The sequence below is a fragment of the Tachyglossus aculeatus genome, chromosome X1 (assembly GCF_015852505.1).
Source record: "Tachyglossus aculeatus isolate mTacAcu1 chromosome X1, mTacAcu1.pri, whole genome shotgun sequence".
Classification (NCBI taxonomy): domain Eukaryota; kingdom Metazoa; phylum Chordata; class Mammalia; order Monotremata; family Tachyglossidae; genus Tachyglossus; species Tachyglossus aculeatus.
Genome location: NC_052101.1, coordinates 125,437,220 through 125,464,961, shown reverse-complemented (window position 1 = coordinate 125,464,961; position 27,742 = coordinate 125,437,220). Strand labels below are relative to the sequence as shown.

Sequence of the window (27,742 nt, the reverse complement as noted above, 5' to 3'; positions counted from 1 at the left end):
GCTCTCTTCCTCCCTTCAAAGCCCTACTGAGAGCTCACCTCCTCCAGGGGGCCTTCCCAGACTGAGCCCCCTCCTTCCTCTCCCCCTCGTCCCCCTCCCCATCCCCCCACCTTACCTCCTTCCGCTCCCCACAGCACTTGTATATATGTATATATGTTTGTACGTATTTATTACCCTATTAATTTATTTATTTTATTTGTACATATTTATTCTATTTATTTTATTTTGTTGATATGTTTTGTTTTGTTGTCTGTCTCCCCCTTGTAGACTGTGAGCCCACTGTTGGGTAGGGACCATCTCTATATGTTGCCAACTTGTACTTCCCAAGCGCTTAGTACAGTGCTCTGCACACAGTAAGCGCTCAATAAATATGATTGAATCAATGAACGAATAAATGAATGAGTTGGGTCTGACCCAGAGCGACACCATGGACACATCTCTCCCAGAACGCCCCACCTCCATCTGCAATTGTTCTGGTAGTATATCCAGAAAGTTTTCTTGGTAAAAATCCGGAAGTGGTTTACCACTGCCTCTTTCTGCACAGTAAACAAGAGTCTCTGCTCTCGATTCTCTTCCATGCTGCTATTGCCCAGCATGGATGAGTTTTGACTTGTGGCAGATTGCCTTCCACTCGCTAACCACTGGCCAAGCTAGGAATGGAATGGGTAGGCCTCTGCTTGACTCTCCCTCCCATAGTCGAGTCTGGTAGAGTACTAGAAACCCTCCAGGTGTGACCCTGAGAGGTGACGGAGCTCTTACTATAATTATAATAATGATTGTGGTATCTGTTAAGTGCTTACTATGTGTCAGGCACTGTACTAAGCACTGGGGTAGGTACAAGATAATTAGGTTAGATGCAGTCCCTCTCCCACATAGGGCTCACAGCCTTCATCCCCATTTTACAGATGAGGGAACTGAGGCACAGAAAAGTGAAGTGACTTACTCTGTGACTTTGATGTGGGGGAAAACAATTATCTGTCTGATATAAGGAGGGAGGGCGTTCCAGACAAGAGGTATAATGTGGGCGAGAGGTTGGCGGTGAGGTAGACAAGAATGAGGTACAGTGAGAAGGTTAGCATTAGAGGAATGAAGTGTACTGGGTGGGTTGTAGTAGAAGAGTAGTGAGGCAAGGTAGGAAGGGGCAAAGTGATTAAGTGATTTAAAGCCACTGGAGAGGTGTTTTTGTTTGATGCTGAGGTGGATGGGCAACCACTAGAGTTTCTTGAGGACTGGGGAAACGTGGTCTGAATATTTTTGAAGGAAATCGATTTGGGCAGCAGAATGGAGTATGAACTGGAGTGGGGAGAGACAGGAGGCAGGGAGGTCAGCAAGGAGGCTGTTACAGTAATCAAGGCAGGATAGGATAAGTGCTACAGTGGTAGCATTTTGGTTGGAAAGGAAGGGGTGGATGGGATGGGTTGTAACCAAGGAGGCCGAAGAAAATCGTTTTTCCCTCCCTGCAAATTAAACATCTTATCTGTTCCAGTAGTCACCTGTCTCCTCCTTGCACCCCCTCCCTGTCAACATATACCAACATAATAATAATAATTGTGGTATTGTTAAGCACTTACTATGTGCCAGGAACTGTACTAAGTGCTGGAGATACAAGCAAATCGAGTTGGACACAGTCCCTGTCCCATGTGGGGCTCACAGTCTCAGTCCCCATTTTACAGATGAGGGAACTGAGGCACAGAGAAGTGAAGTGACTTGCCCAAGGTCACACAACAGACAAGTGGTGGAGCTGGAATTAAAGCCCATGACCTTCTGCCTTCCAGGCCCGTGCTCGATCCACTACGCCATGTGGGATGGTAACATGCTTAGCGTGTCAAGGGTTTCTTAGGCCTGGAAAATAATTTGGTCCACTGTTCATCCCCTTCAAACCATCTGATAAACATGAAATGTAAGCATGGACTTCTAGTCTGAGCCCTTTATGCAGTAGTGCGTTGGGCCTGCGAATTTGCAAACCAGGAACTGTGCTTCAGTGGAGGTGGGGGTGGGGAAGAGGGAGAGAGGGAGAGAGGGAGAGGAGTGTCTTTATATTAGGAGTCAGGGCCAAGGTGCAGTGGGGTTTGAAATCCTGTGGATAATGAATTCTGAGTGCTGAGGACTCAGAGAAAATCATGTGTGCTTATTTAGGGCAGTTTGATTCAGTTCCTTGACTCTTTTGCCATCAGCACAGTTGGGCAAGTTTACGTGTGGTTTGTCATGCTGGGTCCACGTGGTTTCCACCAATGCAAAGAAATGTAGTGGGGAGATTTGGCTGCCTTGGGGAGCAGAACACTTCACTTGGCAACTACAGCGTGATGCTCACTGGTGTCTCTTTATGCAGCCTCCGCTCCAGTCAAGGAAAAATTCCAACTGCCCATCTCTCTGTCTTTCAGAAGGGCCTCGTCAGCCAATGTCTCCTTATTTACTCCCCGGGCCTGAGTTATGAGCGATTCACTTGACTCTTGTTAAGTTTCAACCTCCCCCACCCCCATTGCTGGCTGCGTGGCCTGGGGGAAAAGCCCCGGGCTGGGAGTCAGGAGACCCAGTTTCTATTCCCAGCTCTGCCCCTGGCCTGCTGAGTGAACTTGGGCAAGTCCCTTCACCTCATTGCACTTTTGTACATTTCATTTTCCATACTCTACGCTTAGAACATTTCTCCTTCCTACTTGTAAATGATTTTCTGTCCATTTTCCCTGCCCATACAGATGTGTAAGCTCCTTCGGTGCAGAGGTTGTATCATCTAATTCTCTCCCAAGTCCTTAGTACAGTGCTCTGCACCTAGTAGGCATTCAGTAAATACCGTTGTTTGATTGACTGATTGAGGGACTGATTGGTTGCCTGAGTTGACTGAAGCCAAGAAATGGAATGGTCAATGGAGGGTTCTGAGAGATAATGGGAACTGATGGGTTTCAGGCCTTCTCACACCCTCCCCACCCATCACTCAAAAAGGATGATTCCTAAGCTTGTTGTGGGCAGGGAATGTGTCCATTTATTATTGTACTGTACTTTCCCAAGGGCTTGGACATGGTCCCTGTTCCATGTGGGGCTCACAGTCTCAATCCCCATTTTACAGATGTGGGAACTGAGGCACAGAGAAGTGAAGTGAATTGCCTAAAGTCACACAATAGACAAGTGGCAGAGCCGGGATTAGAACCCATGACCTTCTGACTCCCAGGCCTGTGCTCTATCCACTAGGTCATGCTGGATGATACCAGGGTAGCACAGTAAGCACTCAGTAAATACGATTGAATGGATGAATAAATGAATGAATAAGCTCATCCACTCCTCTTCCAGGGTTGGATTTAAGTTTCTCATCAGAAGAACCAATCATTATTTCTATGGGAGAAGCCAAAACCTTTTGAGAAGCAGTGTGGCTTAGTGGAAAGAGGCTTGGGAGTCAGAGGTTGTGGGTTCTAATCCCGGCTCTGCCACTTTTCAGCTGTGTGACTTTGGGTAAGTCATTTCACTTCTCTGTGCCTCAGTTACCTCACCTGTAAAATGGGGATTAAAACTGCGAGCCCCACATGGGACAACCTGATTACCTTGTGTCAACCCCAGCGCTTAAAACAGTGCTTTGCACATAGTCAGCGCTTAACAAATACCATAATTATTAACATTATTATTGCCCTAGCACTTACTACAGAGCTGGGCACAGAGTAAGCGCTTAAAAAATTACCACCACTGCCATTATTATTATTGAGTTTTGAATTACTTTCACCCCCAACCTGAAAAATACATTCACTACATGGACTAGTTTTCATCCCACATTTCTGAAATTCTCAATTTGTTCTCACAATTTTATATATAGCACTTCTATTTGCAATGAAAACGTGATGTGCAGGTTCTTCAAAGGAAAACAGAGAAAACCCTTCATTTCAGATGGTTTGGATTCTATATAAAGTCAGTCCCTTTGGGAATCATTTCAGATGTGGAAATTTGCAAATGAGAAATAAAAAACAGATTTACTCTTTATGTTTTCCAGCAAAAGGGAGTAAGTATCATTTAGCAGACAATGGTCTCCAAATAGCATGATGGCTTCCCATCTCAGTGTATGTTTCAGATGGATTGTGGGAGATTTGCCAAAGGGGATTAGGCCTCATTAGCTGTGTGTCCTCTGTCCTTGAGAGTGAGGACCCACCTGGTAAGTGCCAGGAAAACCTCAAGCAGCACGAAGCGAGGCCTAGTGGATAGAGCACGGGCCTGGGAGTCAGAATGACCCGGGTTCTAATCCCAGCTCCACGTCTTGTCTGCTCTGTGACCTAGAGCAAGTCACTTCCCTTCTCTGTGCCTCAGTTACTCTATAACATCTATAAAATGGGGATTTTTTATGGTATTTGTTAAGTGCTTACTATGTACCAGGCACTGTACTAAGTGCTGGGGTGGATACAAGCAAATCAGTTGGACACAGTCCCCGTCCTACATAGAGCTCACAGTCTCAATCCCCATTTTACAGATGAGGTAACTGAGGCCCAGAGAAGTGAAGTGACTTGCCCAAGGTCACAGCAGACAAATGGCCAAGCCTGGATTAGAACCCGTGATGTCCTGACTACCAGGCCTGCGCTCTATTCACTAAACCATGCTGCTTCTCCTGATTAACAGGATTAATACTGTGTCCACCCTGATCGGTTTGTATCTACCCCAGAGCTTAATATAGTGCCTGACACATAGTATGCACTTAAAAGACATTGTAAAAATCGAGTTGGATCCATTGATCTACTTCAGATTGTAGTAGTAGTAGTAGTAGTTAATGATGGTATTTACTACTGAGTGCAGTGCATTGTACTAAGCCCTTGGGTATGTACAACGGTAGCAAGACGCATGTTCTCTGCCTACATTCTAACAAGGAGGAAGAGCAGTCTAAATGTGATCTGGCTACCTGCATTGGGGTTTCAACTTTCCTATTATCTGTTCTTTCAAATCTTTCTGGAGTGTTTTGCTCTCCCAAGTGCTTTATACAGTGCTCTGCACACAATAAGTACTCAATAAATATGATTGATCGATCAAACTAAAATGCTTTGCGTGGCCTAGTGGAAAAAGTATGGGACAGAGAGCCAGGAGACCCAGATTCTAATCCCTAGCCTGCCCCTCACCTCCTGGGTGAGCTGGGGCAAATCTCTTAACCTCTCTGGGCCTCAGTTTCCCCATCTGTAAAATGGAGATAGGAGTCCTGTTCTTCCTCCCTCTTGACGTGGGAGCTCCGGGTGCTCAGCAGAATGCTTGGCACATAGTAAGCGCTTAATGGACACCATGCTTTTGATCATCATCATCAGTGGTATTTATTGAGCACTTCCTGTTTGCAGAGCACTGTTCTAAGTGCTTGGGAGAGGACGATACCACCAAGACAGTATTTGGGAGTGGGGTGGGTTCCCAGACAGCAACCAACTAAAGGGAAACATAATGATAGACATGAGTGTGGAGGAAACTCTAGACTGTGAGCAGGTGTCTGTGAGAAGCAGCGTGGCTTACTGGAAAGAGCCCGGGCTTGGGTGTCAGAGGTCGTGGGTTCTGATCTCTGCCACTTGTCAGCCGTGTGACCTTGGGCAAGTTACTTAATTTCTCTGTGCCTCAGTTACCTCATCTGTAAAATGGGGATTAAGACTGTGAGCCCGATGTGAGATAACCTGATGACCTTGTATCTACCCCAGTGCTTAGAAAAGTGCTTGGCACATAGTAAGTGCTAAACAAATACCATCATCATTATTATTATAATACATGGCGTAGTGGCTAGAGCATGGGCCTGGAAGTCAGAAGGTCATGGGTTCTAATCCTGGCTCCGCCACTTGTCTGCTGTGTGACCTTGGGCAAGTCGCTTCACTTCTCTGGGCCTCAGTTACCTCATCTGTACAATAGGGATTGTCCTTGGGACAAAGGACCATACAACTAGATTTGTTTGCATCCACCCCAGGCCTTAGTAAAGTGCCTGGCACCTAGTGCTTAGCAAACACCATCATTATTTGGTGCTTAGAACAGTGCTTGGCACATAGCAAGTGCATAACAAATGCCATAATTATTATTATATCGTTATCACGTACTCTCCCAAGCACTTAGTACAGTGTTTTGCACACAGTGAGTGCTCAATAACTATGGGCCAAGAGGGAGCATGGCAATAAGCATCATCTTCTCTTTTTCCAGTCAGGTTTAATTAGGACCCAAGAAAACGAATTCCTCATATCACCCTTACCTCAGCTCCTAGCCCAGAAGCACAACTACACGCTGCCTGAAGGCCACCATGCCCACGTGCTATACAAGAGAGCGGCTGAAGCGAAGGTCCATCGCTACCAACTGGATTCTGGCTCAAGTTGGGACCTCCCTGTCCACCCCGAGCAGGCTGGTTTGCAACGTGGAAGGGGGCAAAAACAGCACTTCTGTGGGCGACGCAAGAAATGTATGTAAGGAAGTATTCTCTTGTTTTGTTGACTGTTTCTCGTGGCTGACTGGGTTATACAAACGCTGGCCATTGGGTGGCCTGTTTTAAAACACATCAGGGGGAAGGTACACTTGGACTCCAAGCACTGCGATTTGTTAAGACCCAGTGGTATTTGCTGAGCACCTGCTGGGCACAGGACACGGAACTGAGCACTGAATGTGTGTAGAGCACTGTCCTGAGCTTTTACTGTGGGCAGAGCACTGTGCCAAGGACCTTCTGGGTGCAGAGCACTGTACCTGGCACCATCACTCTATTAGATGCCGGGGTTGGGGGGTGGGGGAAAATAGAGTCCCTGCTCTCAAAGAATTTACCATCCAAAGGTTCCAGTAGGTTCAGAGTAATCCCAATAACTGGGTGGCAGATCATTTGTCCAAGTTTGAATGAGATTGTCATACATTTCAATGGACAATCTTCTTTCTTTGTTTCGCTGTTCGCTGGTTCCCAAGCCCTGCTCTTGTTCTGCATTGGAGCTTGGTCCTCAGTTCACATGGAAAATGCCTTTAAAGATCTGTCATTGGGGAGGGGAGGAAGGCAGAAGCTTCCCTGTTCCTGGTTCAGTCCTGATGTCCTCAGCATGCGAGACCGTCCGGCAGCCGCTTCAAAGAGGGCCATAGGGTGGCCATCCATCTGCCCCGGATACGGCACCGGTTATGGCCTTTTCCGTCTGCTGTTTTAATTGTCAGCCCCTGGCCGCACCCTGCCTTGGCTCCTGCCCTTGAGTTCCAGGGCTTGGAAGCGGCTCCCGGGTTTGCAGGACCTGGGGAAGGGAACGCATTGGCTCCAGAACTGGTTTCGGGGTGCAGGCTAGGGGTCTCCCCCGCTGCCCCCAGAGACATGGTCCCGGTTCAGATGACCTCAGATGGACCTCTCCACCATGTTCCGTTTGGTGTCATCATGTTATCCTGTGTGCCTGGCATCAGGCATGACTGAATGTCTGGTCTCTGCAAGTGCAGCATCCGGCACCCTCAGGCGGCTCCCCTGGTGAGAAGCCATCCATGGGGGAAGGTGGTGGAGCAGTTAAGACTGCTCTCTCCCGTTGGCATAGTCACAGGACCCCGGGCTGTCGAGTGGAAGGCCCAGAAGATTCTCAGCCAGGCTCAGTCCCAGAGCAATAGGAAATCAGCCATTTGCACCATTGGGTTCTCAAGTGTTCTGTTTGCGGGGATGCTTCAGGGACTTGCCTGAGAGAAACCTGCAGCCCAGAGCATCATGCCTTCCTCCCCATCCCCCACTCAGCTGATCAGAGCTTCAGAGATTTCTGACACTAGTCTCTTTCCCTGGCTCTTGGCCATGCTGAGTGCTCAGACCTCCTAGTTCTCCCCTCCTTCCTGGCTCCACCCCCACTGCCCCACCCTTGGGGTGCAGAGTCCCGGGCAGGGCAGATCTGCAAGGGGACCCCACAGCAGGGGAAGAGATGGGGTGCCTGCAGTGGGACCAGTTTTTTTTAAGTCACACGGGGTGGGCTCAGGGTTGCAGGATGCAGGGACTCATCCCGGAATTGATCCAAACCCCTCAATCAATCGTTCAGTGGTATTAATTGAGGGCTGTGTGCAGAGCACTGTACTCGACATTGGGAGAAGACGATACAAGAGACTTGACAGGACCAATCCAGCTGTAAAGTACTGTCCCAGGTGCCTCCGGTGAGCAGGGCACTGTACTGGGCATTCTGCTGTGTGGAGGACACTGTACTGGGGGCCTGCTGTGGGTACACCCATTCTTCCCTAGGTTTCATTTTGGGGGTCGCCCCTTTCTCCAGATCCTGGCTGCTGTAGTCCCTGGATTCTACCACACAGATGCCCTCTGTACCAGAGCTCCACTCCTTATAATAATAATAATAATTGTGGTATAAGAGCACGGGCTTGGGAGTCAGAGGTCATGAGTTCTAATCCCGCTCCACCACTTGTCAACTGTGTGACTTTGGGCAAGTCACTTAACTTCTCTGAGCCACAGTTGCCTCATCTGTAAAATAGTGATTAAGATGTGAGCCCCACTTGGGACAACCTGATAACCTTGTATCTACCCCAGCGCTTATAACAGTGCTTGGCACATAGTAAATGCTTAACAAATGCCATCATCATTATTAATATTATTATTATTTGTTAAATGCTTACTGTGCCAGGCACTGTACTACGCGCTGGGGTGGATACAAGCAAATTAGTTTGGACACAGTCCCTGTCTGACGTGGCGCTCACAGTCCCAATCCCCAGTTTACAGATGAGGTAGCTGAGGCACAGAGAAGTTAAGTGACTTGCCCAAGGTCACACAACTCATCCCCCAAAAGCTTGTCCTCACAACCTTTCTCCAGCTTCAGCTCCCTTCCCAGCCGGCTAGCCGGCCAGCTCCTCCCTCTCTAGCCTATCAGGCAGTCCATCAATCAGTGGTATTTACTGAGTTCTTACTGTGTGCTGCACTAGGCCCTTAGGAGAGTACAATCTAACAGAGTTGGTAGACATGTTCCCTGCCCATAGGGAGCTTACAGTCTAGAGGAGGAGCTAGACATTATGAGAAGCAGCATTGCTTAGTGGATAGAGCACAGACCTGAGAGTCAGGAGGACCTGGGTTATAATTCTGGCTCTGCCACTTGTCTGCTCTGTGACCCTGGGCAAGTCATTTCACTTCTCTCTGACTCAGTTATCTCACTTGTAAAATAGGAATTAAGAGCATGAGCTCCATGTGGGACAGGGACCGTGTCCCACCTTGTATGCATCCCAGAGCTTAGAACAGTGATTGGCACATAGTAAGCGCTTAACAAATTCCATAATAATTATTATTTTATTATGAATTATTATTACATTAAAATAAATTATGGCTATGGACGTACGTACATATGTACATGTGTACATAAGCCGGCCATTAGACTTGCCGGCAGCTCCTCGTTCCTTTCCCGAGAGTGTTGGGCCTCCATCCGTCACAGCCTCCCCCCTCACCCCCCTGGATGGTTGCATTTTCCCCTTCTGAGTGAACATCACCTACAGTAGGGGAAGGACCCAGTGTTTTTTGTGATTCCTTCCCCTGCCAGCAGTTTGGGTCGAGAACCACTTATACACCGCAGATCTGATGCTCCCACCTCCCCACAAGAGGCAGGAGTCTTTCGTCAGGCTGATGATCCATGGAGAGATAACTAGAGAGGGTGTCTCTCGGCCAAGATCGATGGTGATCCCAGCTGTGTTCACTGAGTGACAGCCCCCCAACCCTGAATGTGGTCCTCATATGGCAACCATTTCCTGTCGACGCATGCCCTAGGGATGGGACATCCCAGGGTTGGGAGTCCGGGGTGGGGGTGGGGGCCTCCTGTACCCGAGCGCCGGGTGAGGCTTGCAAGCTATGTTCACCTCATCTTGCCAGCTGATTCCTTTGTTCTGGAGCAGGAGGGTCTCCCCAGAGACTCCCTTCTGAAGCAACCGTTCTGTTCCTCCCTAGACGCCCCCAAGCCTCCCACCCAGGACACCTACGTACAGTCAGATGAATACAGCGTCTCAGGCAGGCTCAAAAGATCCACTGGAAAAGCTCAGAAAGGAGGCAGGTTGAATGTGGAAACCCTTGTGGTAGCAGACAAGAAAATGGTGGAGAATCACGGGAAAGACAACATAACCACGTACATCTTAACGGTAATGAACATGGTAAGTCAAGGGTGAGGGCAGAAAGCAATCAATCCATCAGTAGCATGGACAGAGCACCTCCACGAGCACGAAGCCCTCTTCGAAGCACTTGGGAGAGTATGGCAGAAGCCAGATATACAGTCCCTGTTCTCAATGGGGGAGATGGACAGACAGAAACGATGTACAGAGAGCCAGAGGAAGAGCCGGGGTATATAACAGGAAATAGTACGTATTTGGGTGGATGAAATAGATCAGTAATCAAATGTACAAAGCAAGATGCCTATGTACGTGAGTCCTGAGGCCAGGAGCAGAACACGGAGGTGCTGAGGTGGCTGTTGGGATGCTGTGCCTAAGGTGTAAACTAATCGGGGAAAGCTTCCTGGAGGAGGATGGATGCTGGTGTGGCTGTAGTAGTAATATAGCAGTATTTATCGAATACCCACTGAGTAGGATGCACTGTACCAGGTAATAATAATAATAATAAGGATGGTATTTGTTAATAATAATAATAATAATAATATATGATTGATTGATAATAATAATAATGGCTAGGTAACAATAATAATAATAAGAAGAATGGCCTTTGCTAAGCACTTACTATGTACCTAGCACTGTTCTAAGTGCTGGGGTAGATGCAAGGTAATCAGATTGTCCCACGTAGGGCTCAGTCTTAATCCCCATTTTACAGATGAGGTAACTGAGGCACAAAGAAGTCAAGTGACTTTCCCAAAGCCACAGAGCTGATCAGTGGTGGAGCTGAGATTAGAACCCAAGACCTCTGACTCCCAAGCCCGTACTCTTTCCATTAAGAGTGCTGCTTCTCTAAGCGCTTACTATGCACCAAACACTGTTCTAAGCACTGGGGTAGATAAAAGGTAATCAGGTTGTCCCATGTGGGGCTTACAGTCTTAATCCCCATTTTACAGATGAGGAAGCTGAGGCCCAGAGAAATTAAGGGACTCGCCCAAAGTCACAAAACTGACAAGTGGCGGAGCCTGGTTTCAAACCCACAACCTCTGACTCCTAAGCCCGTGCTCTTTCCACTAAGCCACGCTGATTCCCAGCGTTCCAGCATGCCAGGTGCCAGAGAAGTATAAAGCAAGCAAGTGACATAGTCCCTGCCCACAAGGTGCTTACACTCTAATGGAGACAGACCTAAAAGTATTTGAAGGTGGGCAGATTTGTGATCTGGTAGGACTGGAGAGGAGAGAATTCCAGGCTAGGGGAGCAGCTTGAGTGAGGGATGGAGGCAGGCAAGTAGTGAGTCAGGTATAATAATAATTGTGGTATTTGCTGAACACTTACTATGTGCCAACCACTGAGGTAAATACAATACTACCAGGTCTGACATTGTTCCTGTCCCATATGGGGCTCACAGTCTAAGGGAGAGGGAGGACAAATATTTAATCCTCATTTTACAGATGAGGAAACCGAGGCCCAGAGAAGTGCCTGAGAAGCAGTGTGGCCTAGTAGAAAGAGCACAGGCCTGGGAGTTAGAGGACCCAGGTTCTAATCTTGGCTGTGCCGATTGCTTTCTGTGTGACCTTGGGCAACTCACTTCACTTATCTGTGGCTCATCTGTAAAATGGGGATTGAATACCTATTCTCCCACCTTCCTGGACTGTGAGGCTCAAGTGGGTCAGGGACTGTATCTGATCTGATTATCTTATATCTACCCCAGCACTTAATACAGTGCTTGAAACATAGTAAGCACATAATAGATACAATAATGTGAAGTGTCTTACCCAAAGTCACATAGAAGGCAAGAGATGGAGTCTGGGATTAGAACCCAGATCCTCTAACTTTCAGACCAGGCTCTTTCCACTAGACCACACTGCCTCTCATCTAGAAGGTGAGCTTGGGAGGAGCAAACTGGGGAGTAGCAGGAGAAGAGATGTAGCTAATCAAAACTCTCCTCCTCTGCCAAGAGGGAATCTAGAAGTAATCAAAGAGTTGAAAGAAGAGAATCTCTTTGCATGAACATAGCAGGGATTTTACCCCTTTAAGGGTCATTCATTCATTCGATCGTATGTATCCAGCACTTACTGTGTGCAGAGCACTGTACTAAGCGCTTGGAAAGTACAGTTCAGCAATAGAGACAATCCCTGCCCACAAAGGGCTATACTGCAAATGCAATCAGCATGGTGTGGAGGTAAAATTCATTTGCACAGATTTACCTGTGGAGTTCATTGTTTTGTGGGTGGAAGTGTTCTACGTTTCATAGCTACATTTTATTTTCCATCATCCACCCAGGTTTCCAGTCTTTTCAAAGATGGAACCATTGGGAGTGACATAAACATCGTAGTGGTGAGCGTCCTTCTCCTTGAACGAGAACCGGTAAGTGGTTTACCTGGTGGCCTCATGGGTGGAGATGAGCTAGCTGCGGGATCAGGCCTCCGTTGCCGGGATGCTCCCGGAAAACCTCGTCCTTTCCTGGTGAGATGTGGGGGGAGGGGGTCCCTGCGCTCACCCACAGGTGGAGACCGGAACATCCCACCAGCTACCAGACATGGCCTCCAGTTACCCCGGCTCTCGTCCCATGCTGAACACCCGTCCCCACCCCTCCGACCCGGATTCCTCTGTCTCAACCTCCCGCCTCCACTTCCTTCTCCTCCTGGGACCCCCACCCAGCCCGCCCCTCCCCACGGCGATGCAGTCAGGGTGGTTGAATCTCTCTCAGCTGGGCCTGTGCCAGGTTAATCCAGGTCGACCCCTGAGAACATCCCCTCAGTCTTGTTTCTCATCTGGCTCGGGGCCCAGGCTCAAGGTCTTCTTGTTTCTTCCTCTTATCAGCAGTGTGACCTTGTTTGTTCCAGCTGTCAGTTGAAGGCTCTTAGTGTTAGTTCCCCCACCCCACAGCCCCAAACCATCTATTCAGGGTGGTCCTCCGTCTCCTCATTTGATTAATGTACCTAGAAAGGGTGGGGCAGGTTGAAGCCAGGTTCAAGGAGATTCTTCTCAGGTGATTAGGTGAAAGTCTGAACTGAAGAGCCAAATTTAAACTCTGATGCCACAGGGGCCTTTGAGCTGGAGTGTGTTCTGGTTCAAATCAAGCAGCATGGCATAGTGGATAGAGCATGGGCCTGGGAGTAAGAAGGTCATGGTTTCTCATCCCAACCCCACCATTGATCTGCTGTGTGATCTTGGGCAAGTCACTTCAGCATGGCATAGTGGACAGAGCATTGGCCTGGGAATCAGAAGGTCCTGAGTTTTAATCCGCCTCTTCCATTTGTCTGCTGTGTGGCTTTAGGGCAAGTCACTTCACTTCTTTGACTGAGTTATCTCATCTATAAAATGGGGATTGAGACTGTGAGCCCCATGTGGGACAGGAACCGTGTCCATCCCAATTTGCTTGCATAATAATGATGGCATTTGTTAAGCGCTTACTATGTGCAATGCACTGTTCTAAGCACTGGGGGGGGATACAAGGTGATCAGGTTGTCCCACCTGGGGCTCACAGTCTTAATCCCCATTTTACAGATGAGGTAACTGAGGCTTAGAGAAGTTAAGTGACTTGCCCAAGGTCACACAGCAGACATGTGGCGGAGCAGGGATTAGAACCCATGACCTCTTGACTCCCAGGCCCATGCTCTTTCCACTGAGCCATGCTGCTTCCCATATCCACCCCAGCATTTAGTACAGTGCCTGGCACATAGTAAACACTTAACAAATACCATTATTATTATTATTCTCTGTGCCTCAGTTACCTCATCTGTAAAACGGGAATTGAGACTGTGAGCCCCACATGGGCTAGGGGCTGTGTCAATCAATCAATCATATTTATTGAGCGCTTACTGTGTGCAGAGCACTGTACTAAGCGCTTGGGAAGTACAAGTTGGCAACATATAGAGACGGTCCCTACCCAACAGTGGGCTCACAGTCTAGAAGGGGGAGACAGAGAACAAAACAAAACATTAACAAAATAAAATAAATAGAATGGATATGTACAAGTAAAATAAATAAATAAATAGAGTAATAAATACGTACAAACATATATACATATATACAGGTGCTGTGGGGAAGGGAAGGAGGTAAGGCGGGGGGAAGGAGAGGGGGAAGAGGGGGAACTCATTTTGCTCATATCCACCCCGGCACTTAATATCAAACCCTTATTGACCTTAGGGATCTGAGTTAGGTTTGTTAAAACAGAAACCCTGTAAGGGCTTCTACACTCAATGTCCTTCCTAAAACGTTATGTTCACTTTCTTCGGCCATGACTGTGGAAGGCAAGTCTTTCTCCCAGAGGGCATCATTTGATTCACTCCCCCTCCCATCTCTATCACTTGTTGACACTTGCTCTGGCCTTTGTTTTTACAGGAATTAGAATTTGGGGCATTTATTAAATGCTTAGTGTGTGCTAGGCACTGGGATAGATAAAAGGTGCCCAAGTGAAGCCATAGAGAAGCAGTGTGGCTCAGTGGAAAGAGCCCGGGCTTGAGAGTCAGAGGTCGTGGGTACTAATCCCCGCTCCGCCACATGTCAGCTGTGTGACCTTAGGCCAGTCACTTCACTTCTCTGAGCCTCAGTTACCTCATCTGTAAAATGGGGATTAAGACCGTGAGCCCCACATGATCACTTTGTATCCCCTGAGCACTTAGAACAGTGCTTTGCACATAGTAAGCACTTAACAAATGCCATTGTTATTATTATTATTATTAAGTGGAATACAGTCCCTGTCCCCCACAGGGCTCACAATCTATCTTCTCCTTATTTCACAGATGAGGAAACATGTTTAGAGTTAAGTGCCTTGCCCAAGTTCACACAGAGCAGGCAAGTGGCGCAGAAGGGATTAGAACCCTGGTTTCCTGACTTATAGGACCTTGCTCTGTCCACTAGACCACACTGCCTGCAGAAGGCAATTCAGGTTTGGCCCCAGTCTACCCAAGGTCTCCCCAGCTGACACGAACTGAGACTTTCCCCACAGGCATCCCGACCCCGGGCTCCTACCATTCAGGACCCAGAAGTCAGGACACTGGCCATGCATGAGTAAGACTGTTTCCTTGTTAGCCTCTTTAGCTGCCCTTTAGCCACTTGCCATATAAGCACCATGCCAGAGGATGCAAAACCTATGGTGTGCCAGGAGGCTGCATGTTGGGGTGATGGGGCCTGCTCTGCCTGTGGCCTGCATGCTGATAGAGGGGGTTCGGTTGGCGCCTCCTCCCACTGCCCCAGGATGGGGCCCCCTTGCCCGAGCCCTTCCCTGACCTCCCTCCCCACCTCCAAAACGGGTCCTCACTGTGCTGCCCCTGCTCCATTCCCCATGGCTGGAAAAATGGGGGTTCAACCCCTGTTCTCCCTCCTACTTAGACTGTGAGCCCCATGTCGGGCATGGTCCCTAATCTCCGTGATTAACTGGTTTATTAAAGAAGCTCAGTGGAAAGAGTGCGGGCTTGGGAGTCAGCGGTCACGGGTTCTAATGCCGGCTCTTCCACCTGTCTGCTGTGTGACCTTGGGCAAGTCACTTAACTTCTCTGAGCCTCAGTTCCCTCATCTGTAAAATGGGGATGAAGACTCTGAGCCCCACGTGAGACAGCGTGATCACCCTGTATCCCCCCAGCACTTAGAACAGTGCTTTGCATGTAGTAAGCGCTGAACAAATGCCATCATTATTATTATTATTTTAAAAATGGTATTTGTTAAGCACTTACTATGTGCCAGGCACTGTTCTGAGCTTTGGGGTAGGTACTTCCCAAGCATTTTGTACAGTGCTCTGCACACGGTAAGTGCTCGATAAATACGATTGAATGAATGAATGAATACGAGCTCATCAGGTTGGACACGGTCTGTATCCCACATGGAGCTCACGGTCTTATCCCCATTTTACAGATGAGATGGCCAGGACGTAGTGAAGTGACAGGCCCAAAGTCACAGTAGACGAGTGGCGGAATTGGGATTAGAACCCACGTCCTTCTGACTCTCCGGCCCTGGGATCTATCTATTATTATTATCATCCTTTCTATCCCTAAGCTACACTGTTTTTCTATTTTGTATCTACCCCAATCCTTAGAACAGTGCTTGACACACAGGAAGGGCTTGCCCCAGACTGAGCCCCCTCCTTCCTCTCCCCCTCCTCCCCCTCGCCATCCCCCCCGCCTTACCTCCTTCCCCTCCCCACAGCACCTGTATATATGTATATATGTTTGTACATATTTATTACTCTATTTTACTTGTACATATTTATTCTATTTATTTTATTTTGTTAATATGTTTTGTTTTGTTGTCTGTCTCCCCCTTCTACACTGTGAGCCCGCTGTTGGGTAGAGACCATCTCTATATGTTGCCAACTTGTACTTCCCAAGCACTTAGTACAGTGCTCTGCACACAGTAAGCGCTCAATCAATATGATTGATTGAATGAATGAATGAATAATTGCCAGGACCCCAGCATGGCCTCTGGGTCTCTGAAGAGCCCAACCTTGCAGCCACTGGTTGATTGGGAGCTCCTCGCTTGGTTCTTTCCCATCATTTACTCTCTCACCCTTTCAGCTCTCCTACTAATAATAATTACTGTGGTACTTATTAAGCTCTTACTATATGCCAAGAGCTGAACTAAGCACTGGGGTAGATATGAGATAGGGCAGATGCAGTCCCTGTCCCACAGTCTGAGAGAGAGGGAGAAAAAGTATTGAATCTCCATTTTAAATAAGAGAAAACTGAGACACAGAGAAGTGAAATGAGTTGCCCAAGGTCATCCAGGACGTACATGAGAAGCAGCATGGTCTAGTGGGTAGAGTATGGGCCTGGGAGTCTGAAGGACTTGGGTTCTAATCCCAGCTCTGCCACTTCTCTGCTGTGTGACCTTGGACAAGTCACTTACACTTCTCTGTGCCTCAGTTACCTCATCCGTAAAATGGGGATTAAGACTGTGAACTCCATGTGGGACAGAGACTGTGTCCAATCTGATTACTTTGTATCTACCCTAGCGTTTAGAACAGCTCCTGGCAATCAATCAATCACATTTATTGAGCACTTACTATGTGCAGAGCACTGTACTAAGCACTTGGGAGAATACAATACAAAAGAATTAGCAGTCACATTCCCTGTCCACAATGAGATACATAGAGTTTAACAAATACCATAAAAGAAAAAAAAAGGGACAGAGCCGAGATTAGGACCCAAGTTCTCTGACTTCCAGGCCAGTGTCCTTTTCATTAGGTCAAGCCACTTCTCTCCCTCCGGACCTCAGCTTCAGTCTCAGCCTCAGGCCCAGACTGGTCCAACTGCTTCCCAGCTCTTTCATTCATTCATTCAATCATATTTATTGAGTGCTTACTGTGTGCAAAACATTGTACTATGCACTTGGGAGAGTATGATATAACAACAAGCAGACACATTCCTGCCCACAACGAGCTCACAGTCTTGGCAGATGAGGAAAGAGCAGAGAAGGTTGAAGCCGAAAGTGATGTTCATTCATTCATTCATTTGATTGTATTTATTGAGCGCTCCTTTGGGCAGAGCACTATATTGAGCACTTGGGAGAGTACAACAGTAAAGAGATACATTCCCTGCCCACAACGAGCTTGCAGTCTAGAGGGGGATGTGGGAGGGAAACGACATCCGGACCAGGTAGGGTTGGGAGAAGGGTCTGTTCCCATTGGACTCCTGCAAGGAAAGGGCAGTCTGTATTCCCTAGTGGAAAGAGCCTGGGACTGGGAGTCAGGATACCCAGGTTCTAATCCTGGCTCTACCACTGACTGGCTGTGTGAAATAAGATGTCACCCCACCGCTCCGAGCCTTCATTTCCTCCTCAGCAAAATGGGATATAATGCCTGCATCTCCTCCCATTTAGCTTAGGAGCTGCATGTGGGACAGGGACTGTGTGCGATCTGATTCTTGTGTCTCGACCTCAGTGTTTAGCACCTTAATAGACCCTTGATAACTAACAGAATTAGTGGAAAAAACACAGGACTTAGAGTCAGGAGACCTGTGTTCTAATCTTTACTCCTCCGCTTGCCTACTGTGTGACAGTGGGCAAATAGCTTGACCTGTGCCTTGGTTTCATCATCTGTAAAATGGAGATGAAATGCCTGTTCTCCCTCCTCCTTAGACTGTGAGCCCCCACATGGGACAGGGACTGTGTCTGATCTGATGATATTGCATCTACCCCAGCACTGAGCACAGTGCTTGGCACATAGTAAGCATCTGACAAGTACTACAAATACAGGGAGTGCCTTTCTGAGAGTTCACGTAGGCAAAGCGATTCCTATTGTTAACACCCCTTGCTGTGCCTCTGGGTTTGCTCTAGGGTGGATTGACGATCAACCACCACGCTGATCAGTCGTTAAATAGCTTTTGCCAATGGCAGTCAGCTCTGATTGGAAAGAACGGCAAGAGACATGACCATGCCATTTTGCTTACGGGCCTGGATATCTGCTCCTGGAAGAATGAACCATGTGACACTCTAGGTACAGTATGAAAACTTCAACTTTTCCTTCTTCACCACAACACATCCTCTGGCTAGTGAACCAACCGACTAGAAAGACACTGGCTATGAGTACTGGGAAATTTCCCCTGAGAAAGCTTCCAAAGAGTAGGCTTTCCAGGAAGGCATTTTGATACCTGGGGATTGTATTTATGGACTGTCAGTTTCTTGAGGGCATGGGCTGTGACTCGTACTTTTTTTTAAATTGTATTTGTTAATAATGATAGTAATAACTCTGGTATTTGTTAAGTGTTTACTGTGTGTCAGGCACCCTACCAAGCCCTGGAGTGAACACAAGCAAATAGGGTTGGATATAGTCCCTGGCCCAAATGGGGCTCACAGTTTCAATCCCCATTTTACAGATGAGGAAATTGAGGCCCAGAGAAGTGAAGAGACTTGCCCAAGGTCACACAGCAGGCAGGTGGCAGAGCGGGATTAGAGCCCACAACCTTCTGACTCCCCGGCCCGTGTTCTGTCCACTACGTCATGCTGTGCTTAATATGTTCCAGGCGCTGTACTAAGTGCTGGGGTAGAATATAAGCTAATCAGGTTGGACACAGTCCATGTTCCACCTGAGGCTCCCACCTTAATCCCCATTTTACAGATGAGGGAACTGAAGCACAGAGAAGTGAACCGACTTGACTGAGGTCACACAGCAGACAAGTGGTGGAACTGGAATTAGACCCCAGGCCCTTCTGACTCCTAGGCCCGTGCTGTATCCATTAGGCCACACCGCTTCTGTTCTTATTCTAACCCAAGTGCCCAGTACAGTGCATTGCACAGAGTAGGCACCAAATACTGAGGTGGGGAGGGGGAGGTGCAGGCACTCGGTACAGTGGTCTGTCCCCAGTAGGTGTCCAGTCCACTGCTGTACACTCAATAAAAGCGTTCTGCACACAGTTGGCACTCGATACTGTTAAAGAAGAGAATGAATGAGTGAACAATTGAACAAATGAATGAATGGATGGATGGATGAGATAACGTGGCCTGTTCTTCAATGGGAATTCTATTGGGAGATCCCTTCTGAGTGCACATCTGACGTTTCTGACTGGTCCCTGGATTGAAGCCAGGTTGGAAATTCCCAGATCACTTAGCTGGTGTCCCTTTCAAACTGCCTCAATCAAGAGTTAGTAGGATGAGGAAGAAGTCACAATTGCCTTTCAGTATCCTTGCCTGCCTGAACCCTGAGGATCCATGAGTCCAGGAGGCAACTGGATCTGGTGGAAAGAACTCAACCCAAATTTCCATCTGAACTCTGCATCAGCTTCCAAGTGCAACAAGGAAGTTAGATGGCTTTAAACCTCTGGAAAAAAGAGAATGGTAATGATTATAATGATACTACTACTAGTCATTCATTTATTCAATCATATTTATTGAGCTCTTACTATGTGCAGAATACTGTACTATGCATTTGGGAAGTACAGGTCAACAACATATAGAGACGGTCCCTACCCAACAATGGGCTCACAGTCTAGAAGGGAGAGACAGACAACAATACAAAGCATGTAGACAGGTGTCAAAGTACTACTACTACTTATAATATTCATTAAGCCCTTATTATGTGCCAAGCACTGTATTAGTAATAATCATAATAATAATTATGGTATTTATTAGCACTTACTATGTGCAAGGCACTGTACCAAGGGCTGGGGAGGGTACAAACAAATTGGGTTGGATAGAGTTCCTGTCCCACATAGGGCTCACAATTTCGATCCCCATTTTACAGATGAGGTAACTGAGGCACAGAGAAGTGAAGTGACTTGCCCAAGGTCACACAGCAGATAAGTGGCAGAGCAGACTTAGTCCCTGTCCCACATGTGGTTCCCAGTCTAAGTAGGAGGGAGAACAGGAATTGAAGTGACTTGCCCAAGGTCACACAGCAGATAAGTGGCAGAGCAGACTTAGTCCCTGTCCCACATGTGGTTCCCAGTCTAAGTAGGAGGGAGAACAGGAATTGAATCCTCATTTTACAGATGAGGAAATTGAGGCCCAGAGGAGTGAAGTGACTTGCCCAAGGTCACACAGCAGACAAGTGGAGGAGCCAGGTTTAGAACCCAGGGCCCCTGACTCCCAGGCCTGTGGTCTTTCCACTAAGCCCCGCTGCTTCTCCAGTTGTGAAAGGTGATGATCTTTGAGCCCTTTGAGCTCCTCAATGGAAATATCGTTTATTTATCATCATCATCATCATTAGTATTTTTGAATGTCTGCTGTGTGCAGGGCACTGTACTAAGGGCTCAGGAGAGTACAGTATAAGTAGAAGACCTAGTCCCTGCTCTCAAGAAGCACTTACAGTCTATCAGGGGAGACTACCAAACAGTAATTACTTACAAATAGTGGAAGCAGCAAAAAGAACAGTACTACAATTGGAGACAGATTCCATTCTCTTTATTTTCAGTGTCGTTAAGTCTTTGCCTTATTTCCTCAATCACAAAAGCTAGCTAAACTGCTAGCCCAAACTAAACTGCATTTGGACTGAGTATTTGGGACAGGGAGATAGGAGCGTTTCATTCTGTGGAACGTTTGTAAGACTCTGTGTTTTTTTTCTTCTGATAGGTTTTGCTCCTATCAGTGGCATGTGCAGTAAGTATCGCAGTTGCACCATCAATGAAGACACGGGACTTGGCGTGGCTTTCACTATAGCTCACGAGTCAGGACACAAGTAAGTTGATCTAATCTGTTTTTTTGTGGTGCCTCTTCCCATTCCTCTCTCCCACTGCCCCTTCCAACACACACACTTCCTCTGCCCCAGGCCCCACTGGGGCTTAATCTAGAATTCCGTGCTTTTAACTCACTTTTCCATCAGAAGAAAGACCACAAATATCAATCAGGCAGTTTAGAAAAGTGGCATTACTGGTCTAAAATATTAATCCCTATGCTACAGTTTGTGCTTACATATTGGTGGTTATAAAGACAATCTGCCCACAGAAAATCAAAAACCTGATCTCTCTCACACTCGTGATGTTTCGAATGGTCTCATTCATTCAAGGATCTCGCCGGACATCATCAGTGGGTTTTTCAGAAGGCTCACAACTCCACTTTGAGGGAGAAGTGAGGGTATTTTAGTTAGTCAATCAGTCAGTCATATTTAATGAGCACTTACTGTGTGCCAAACACTGTACTAACCACTTGGGAGAGTACAATATAACAATAAACAGACACATTCCCTGCCCACAATGTTCTTTGTGATGAACTGAGGCACACACTTTTAAGCATCCATCATCCCTCAGTGATCCCTGTGCAGAAGATTTATCTTGAGTCTCCAGTTCTTGTCAATCACAAGAGTGATCCAAAATTGCAGGGCCTTGGTCCTAAACTGGCATCCTTGTCCAAAAGTGCATTTCTACTATCAATTCATCAGAAGCAGCGTGACTTAGAGGAAAGAGCATGGGCTTGGGAATCAGAGGTCGTGGGTTCTAATCCCAGCTCTGCCACTTACCTGCTGGGTGACCTTAGGCAAGCCACTTAACTTCTCTGTGCCTCAGTCACCTCATCTGTAAAATGGGGATTAAGACTTTGAGCCCCAAATGGGACAACCTGATTACCTTGTATCTACTCCAGCTCTTAGAAGAGTGCTTGGCACATAGTAAGTACTTAACAAATACCATCATTATTATTATTAATAGCACTGCTTGGGCACTGACTTGGTGCAGTGTACTGTACTGGGCACTTGGAAGTACCACATAACGAAGTGACCCATTCCCCACCCTTGCTTACAAACTACTGGAGAAGACAAACATAAAATATTTATTGCCTAAATAAACAAAGCAGACATACATACATTAGTGCTAAAGAGGGTATAAATAAATTCACAATCCGAGCTTTAGAACTTGAAGAATATTTCCAAATTTTCCCATGGTGTGGGGGGGAAGCCACAATATTAGAGAAACACATATATTCATTTTCTTCCAAACTGATGTACATAAAAGTAAGAGAGATGGTCCCTGACTTCAAGGAGTTTACATTCTGACACTCTCCCCAAACCCCACAGATTGACGGAACCATCACCACACAGCACCCCCTTTCGGAGCTGTGAAAGAGGAAAAGGAAGTGGATGGGAATTTGGAAGGGGCAGCTGAGGAGTATTCTGCAGAAATCCCTGCCCAAACATGTTGTCTTTCTCCTCTAGACTGGAAGCTCCTTGTGGGCAGGGAATAGGTCTACCAACTCTGTTGTATTGTCCTTTCTCAAGCTCTTAGTACAGTGCTCTGTATGCAGTAAGCGCTCAATAAATACCATTAATTGATTGATTCCCACCTGTCCCACAGCCATTCTTATATCTCCCTGGGCTCGTGGAGGGGAGCCAAGAGGGACTAGGGTTAGGGTTGGAGGCAAGGATCAGTCATAAAGTCCACTCCTGTTCCAGCAAGCTGGTTTAGAGTCTGTCGCTGAGGCAGGCAGATGGCCCAAGAGAGCCAGCTCTGCTATGTACAATGTTATCCCATTTCTGACTCACTCCAGTAACTGTGGCACTGTTTCTTTTAAAGCTTTGGCATGATTCATGATGGAGAGGGAAACCCATGTCGAAAGGCTGAGGGGAATATTATGTCTCCCACCCTGATGGGGAATAATGGTGTGTTCTCTTGGTCGGCATGCAGCAGACAGTACCTCAACAAGTTCCTTAGGTAGGTAAGAGGAAAAGACATCCGTCGGTCCACTGACCAGGTTGGGATTGGTGTGGGAGAGGGGATAGAGTGGGGTGTGGCCATTACACACTGTGGCACAGTCCTTTTTTAGTAGATTCTCCCCGAAGAGGTGGTGACACAATCTATTCTTGGGTATGTGTATGCACTCTCACACTCATACTGATATTGAACAACATCCCGTGCCCCTTCCACAGGTGACCGCTCTGGTTTTGCGGGCACGTGCACACACACACACATACACACACACGCACATGCACACTCCCACCTTTTCCAGAAGTGAGCTTCATTTGCCCATGCCCAGCTTGGACACAGTACAGTGATGGGGCCACACAACCCACTCTGCTTCTAGGGCACACTCTCAGGGCAGCGTCCAAGTGACGCATTCACCCAGCTTGCCAAACATATGACGGCATTTCTAGAGAGTGGGAATGGCCATCGGTAACCTAAATCAAGATGACATCTCCCCTTGTCGGATCTGTCCATGATTCCCTCTTCAAATTGGTACTTCAGTGGGCGGAAGTCCTGAGATCTTGCCTAGGCCCAACAGAAGGCTCCGGGTCAGCTCCAGTGTCTGGGTTTTCAAAATAGTTCCATTGCTCTCTCTGTATTGTCACATGAATGTCCTCAGAAGGGCTTCTTAATGAAGAGACCGTATTGAAATGTATTGAATGACATTGCAATGTTAAATGCCCATCCATTATCCCTACAGTACGGCTCAAGCTGCTTGTCTGGTGGATGAACCTAAACAAACAGGACAGTATAAATACCCTGATAAACTTCCAGGACAGATCTATGATGCAGACACACAGTGCAAATGGCAATTTGGAGCAAAGGCAAAATTATGCAGCCTCAGTTTTGCAAAGGTATGTTTTGACTTTAATGTACTTTGCGACCTTGAAATACATCACACACATAGTAGAATCTAAACATTTGTATACAGTGATGGGTCAGGGTTAGGGCTTTCTCTAAGACTCAAATTTGGGGAAGTTATTCAACTGCGCTTTCTTATGGTTGTATCGCTCCATGGTACCCCTATAGAAAATGGCGTGTATCATCACCTCAGAAAAAAAGCTTTAAAGATAATAAAGGATGCTGATCCTTATTTATCTTGAAAGTTGGGACATGGCGGGCATTAACTTACATTCAAAGTCCCTGTTCCTTCTTCCTCCTGACTCTAAATTACTTTAGTGTCTATCTCCCTTGCTAGATTGTTAGCTCCTTGAGGACAGGGACTGTGCCTATTGTACACTCCATTGTACTTTCAGAAGTGTTCAGTACAGTGTTCTGCACACAGTAGACTGTAAGCTCGTTGGGGATGGATCAGATCTGCTAGCTCTGTTGTCCTCTCCCCAGAGCTTAGTACAATGATGTGCACACAGTAATAATAATAATAATGATGGTATTTGTTAAGTGCTTACTACATGCAAAGCACTGTTCTAAGTGCTGGGGAGCTTACAATAATAATAATAATAATAATAATAATAATAATAATAATAATAATAATAATTGTATTTGTTAAGCACTTACCATGTGCAAAGCACTGTTCTAAGCACTGGGGAGGTTACAATAATAATAATAATAATGGTATTTGTTAAGGGCTTTCTATGTGCAAAGCACTGTTCTAAGCACTGGGGAGGTTACAATAATAATAATGTTGTCCCACGTGGGGCTCACATTCTTAATCCCCCTTTTATGGATGAGGTAACTGAGGCCCAGAGAAGTTAAGTGACTTGCCCAAAGTCACACAGCTGACAAGTGGCAGAGCCAAGATTTGAACCCACAACCTCTGACTCCCAAACCCATGCTGTTTCCACTCAGCCACGCTGCTTCTCCTGCACTTATTATCTACCCCAGCACTTAGTAGAGTGCTTAACAAATAGCATTTAAAAAATATGCCTCGAATTACATCTACTTAGATGAGAATTCTAGGTTTCTCTGGAGTTGAGAGAATTATTGGAGCATTTGAAACTCGATGGGGCCATTACCTCATCGGCTATTTCAAATTTCAGCAGTTAAGAAAGCTAGGAGACAATTTTTTTCTGGCTTAATTCTATCTCTAATCTTGTCTCCAAATGTTCCTTTAATTAGGTGCTTGATGAATACTATTGATATAAATCGATAAACTAGAGCTATACAGCACCCTCCCCCAAAGCAGACCCACACACACTACACTTACCCGCCTTTCCATCGGTGGAGAATCAAATTGTCTTTGTTGAGTCAATTCTATCTACCACATAAGGGAAGAATGAACTGCATATATATGAACTGCTCAGTGAGGTGGGGGAAGATGATGTGTCTCTCAGCCTGTAGCCAGGGTGAGAAAGACAGTAATAATAATAATAATAATAATAACAATGTTGGTATTCGTTAAGCGCTTACTATGTGCCAAGCACTGTTCTAAGTGCTAGGGGGGATTCAAGGTAATCAAGTTTGTCCCACATGGGGCTCACAGTCTTAATCCCCATTTTACAGATGAGGGACCTGAGGCACAGAGAAGTTAAGTGACTTGCCCAAAGTCACACAGCTGACAAGTTGCGGAGTCGGGATTAGAACCTCTGACTCCCAAGCCCGTGCTCTTTTCACTGAGCCATGCTGCTTAGTATTAGTAGTAGAAATAGTGTTTATTGAGCACATATTTGGTGCAGTGCACTGTACTGGGTGCTTGGAAAGTACAGAATAAAGCAGTGACTCATTCTCTGCCCGCACACTCCACTCCCCTGGTGCTAACCTTCTCACTGTGCCTCGTTCTCGCCTGTCCCACTGTCGACCCCTGGCCCATGTACTACCTCTGGCCTGGAATGCCCTCCCTCCTCAAATCTGCCAAACTAGCACACTTCCCCCCTTCAAAGCCCTACTGAAAGGTCACCTCCTCCAGGAGACCTTCCCAGACAAAGCCCAATTTCCTCTGCTCCCCCTCCCCTCCCTATCGCCCCCACATGCTCCCTCTGCTCTACTTCCTTCTCCGCCCCACAGCACTTGTGTGTATATACGCACATATTTATAATTCTATTTATTTGATTAATGATGTGTATATATCTATAAATCTATTTATATTGCAGCTAGGGGAAATTCATTCATTCATTCAATCGTTTTTATTCATTCATTCATTCAATTGTATTTATTGAGCACTTACTTTGTGCAGAGCACTGTATTAAGCGCTTGGAAAGTACAATTCGGCAACAGATAGAGAAAATCCCTATCCAACAACGGGCTCACAGTCTAGAAGGGAAGAGACAGACAACAAAACAAGTAGACAGGCATCAATAGCATCAATCTAAATAAATAGAATTATAGATATATACACATCACTGATAAAATAAATAGAATAATAAATATGTACATATATACACAAATCCTGTGAGGGGGATAGAGCAGAGGGAGGGAGTAGGGGCCATGGGGAGGGGAGGAGGAGCAGAGGAAAAGGGGGCCTCAGTCTGGGAAGTACTTGAGCACTTACTGCATGCACAGCACTGTAGTAAGCATTTGCTTGGGAGAGTACAACAACAGACACATTCCCTGCCCACAACCAGCTCACAGTCGAGGGATTGAAGTCAGAGGGTTGGAGAATAGCTGGTGAAGATAGCAGATAGGTAGAATGGAGCCTAATGGTGGAGGGCCTTGAAGCCAATTTGTGAGGAGATTTTGTTAGATGCCAAGACATTCAGGAGCCACTGGGCCGGGGGGGGGGCGGTGGCGGTGGGGTTGGGGGCGTTGAGGAGAGGAGAGATATGGGCTGAGGAGCAGCAGCATGGAGTACAGAAAGGAGGGGCGAGAGGTTGGAGGGAAGGAGCCAAGCAAAGAGGTGAAAGGGAGTTAGGGATCATTCTTCTAACCCCATACTTCTCCTTGGACCCAGAAAGATGGGCAGTGAGGAATGGTTCAGACACAGGAACCTGGGAGCTTTTAAGCAAGCACTCTTTCTGCGTTCTGGACTTAGACTCTGAGAACCTGGCAGGCTCAGTCTGTGGAGTGTCTTGGCATGATTCGAGAAGGCCAAAGGCATGGAGTCATATCAACTCTGATTTCTGTTAATTTTGAAATGGGCTTTGCTGGTGGTAAGACCCTGTCATTGGCTCTAATTGTGTTTGACTGCTTCTGGTCCACACCCTACCCGCAGCGAGGTCTTGTAGCCTGGTGGATTTCATTCCCAATTAATTGTCTTTCTAGTCCAACCCTCAGCTGCATGTCCTGAAGTTGGCTGTAGAAATTAGTCCTCTGCAGCTTGGCTGGCCCAGAAGCCATTTTACTTCCGTTCCCCCAAACTGGCTTTTTACTGCCTGTTCTCACGCAAACACATTTTTTTATGGTATTTGCTAAGCGCTTACTATGTGCCAGGCCCTGTACTAAGCATTGGGGAAGATGCAAGCTAATCAGGTTGGACACAGTCCATGTCTCAAGTGGGGTTCATAGTCTTAATCCCCATTTTTCAGGTGAGGAAACTGAAGCACAGAGAAGTTAAGTGACTTGCCCAAGATTGCAAAGCAGACAAGTGGCATAGCTGGGATTAGAACCCAGGTCCTCTGACTCCCAGGCCCACCCTCTTTCCATTAGGCCATTCTTCTTACCTAAGCTCTTTACGTGGCCATATTGCAAGTGGCCTTTGAGATTTCTGTGTCTTTCTCCCCGATATAATGCCCACTCCTTATGAGTAGGGAACATAGACA

The 27,742-nt window shown here is 46.9% G+C and overlaps 1 protein-coding gene and 1 non-coding gene across 2 annotated transcripts in view; one reads left to right on the top strand and one right to left on the bottom strand.

The window, feature by feature from the left end:
- ADAMTS18 (ADAM metallopeptidase with thrombospondin type 1 motif 18) overlaps positions 1-27,742 on the top strand; it is a 187,193-nt gene that overhangs the window by 45,589 nt on the left and 113,862 nt on the right. Inside the window, exons 4-10 of the mRNA XM_038771822.1 lie at positions 6,121-6,373; positions 9,836-10,035; positions 12,268-12,351; positions 18,259-18,418; positions 20,989-21,094; positions 22,920-23,057; positions 23,788-23,941. Of these exons, the coding sequence (XP_038627750.1) occupies positions 6,121-6,373; positions 9,836-10,035; positions 12,268-12,351; positions 18,259-18,418; positions 20,989-21,094; positions 22,920-23,057; positions 23,788-23,941 (1,095 nt within the window). The remainder of the gene's footprint in view (positions 1-6,120; positions 6,374-9,835; positions 10,036-12,267; positions 12,352-18,258; positions 18,419-20,988; positions 21,095-22,919; positions 23,058-23,787; positions 23,942-27,742) is intronic.
- LOC119920224 lies at positions 609-746 on the bottom strand. Its single transcript, XR_005447982.1, has one exon. It is a non-coding gene; the product is annotated as a small nucleolar RNA SNORA7 (small nucleolar RNA).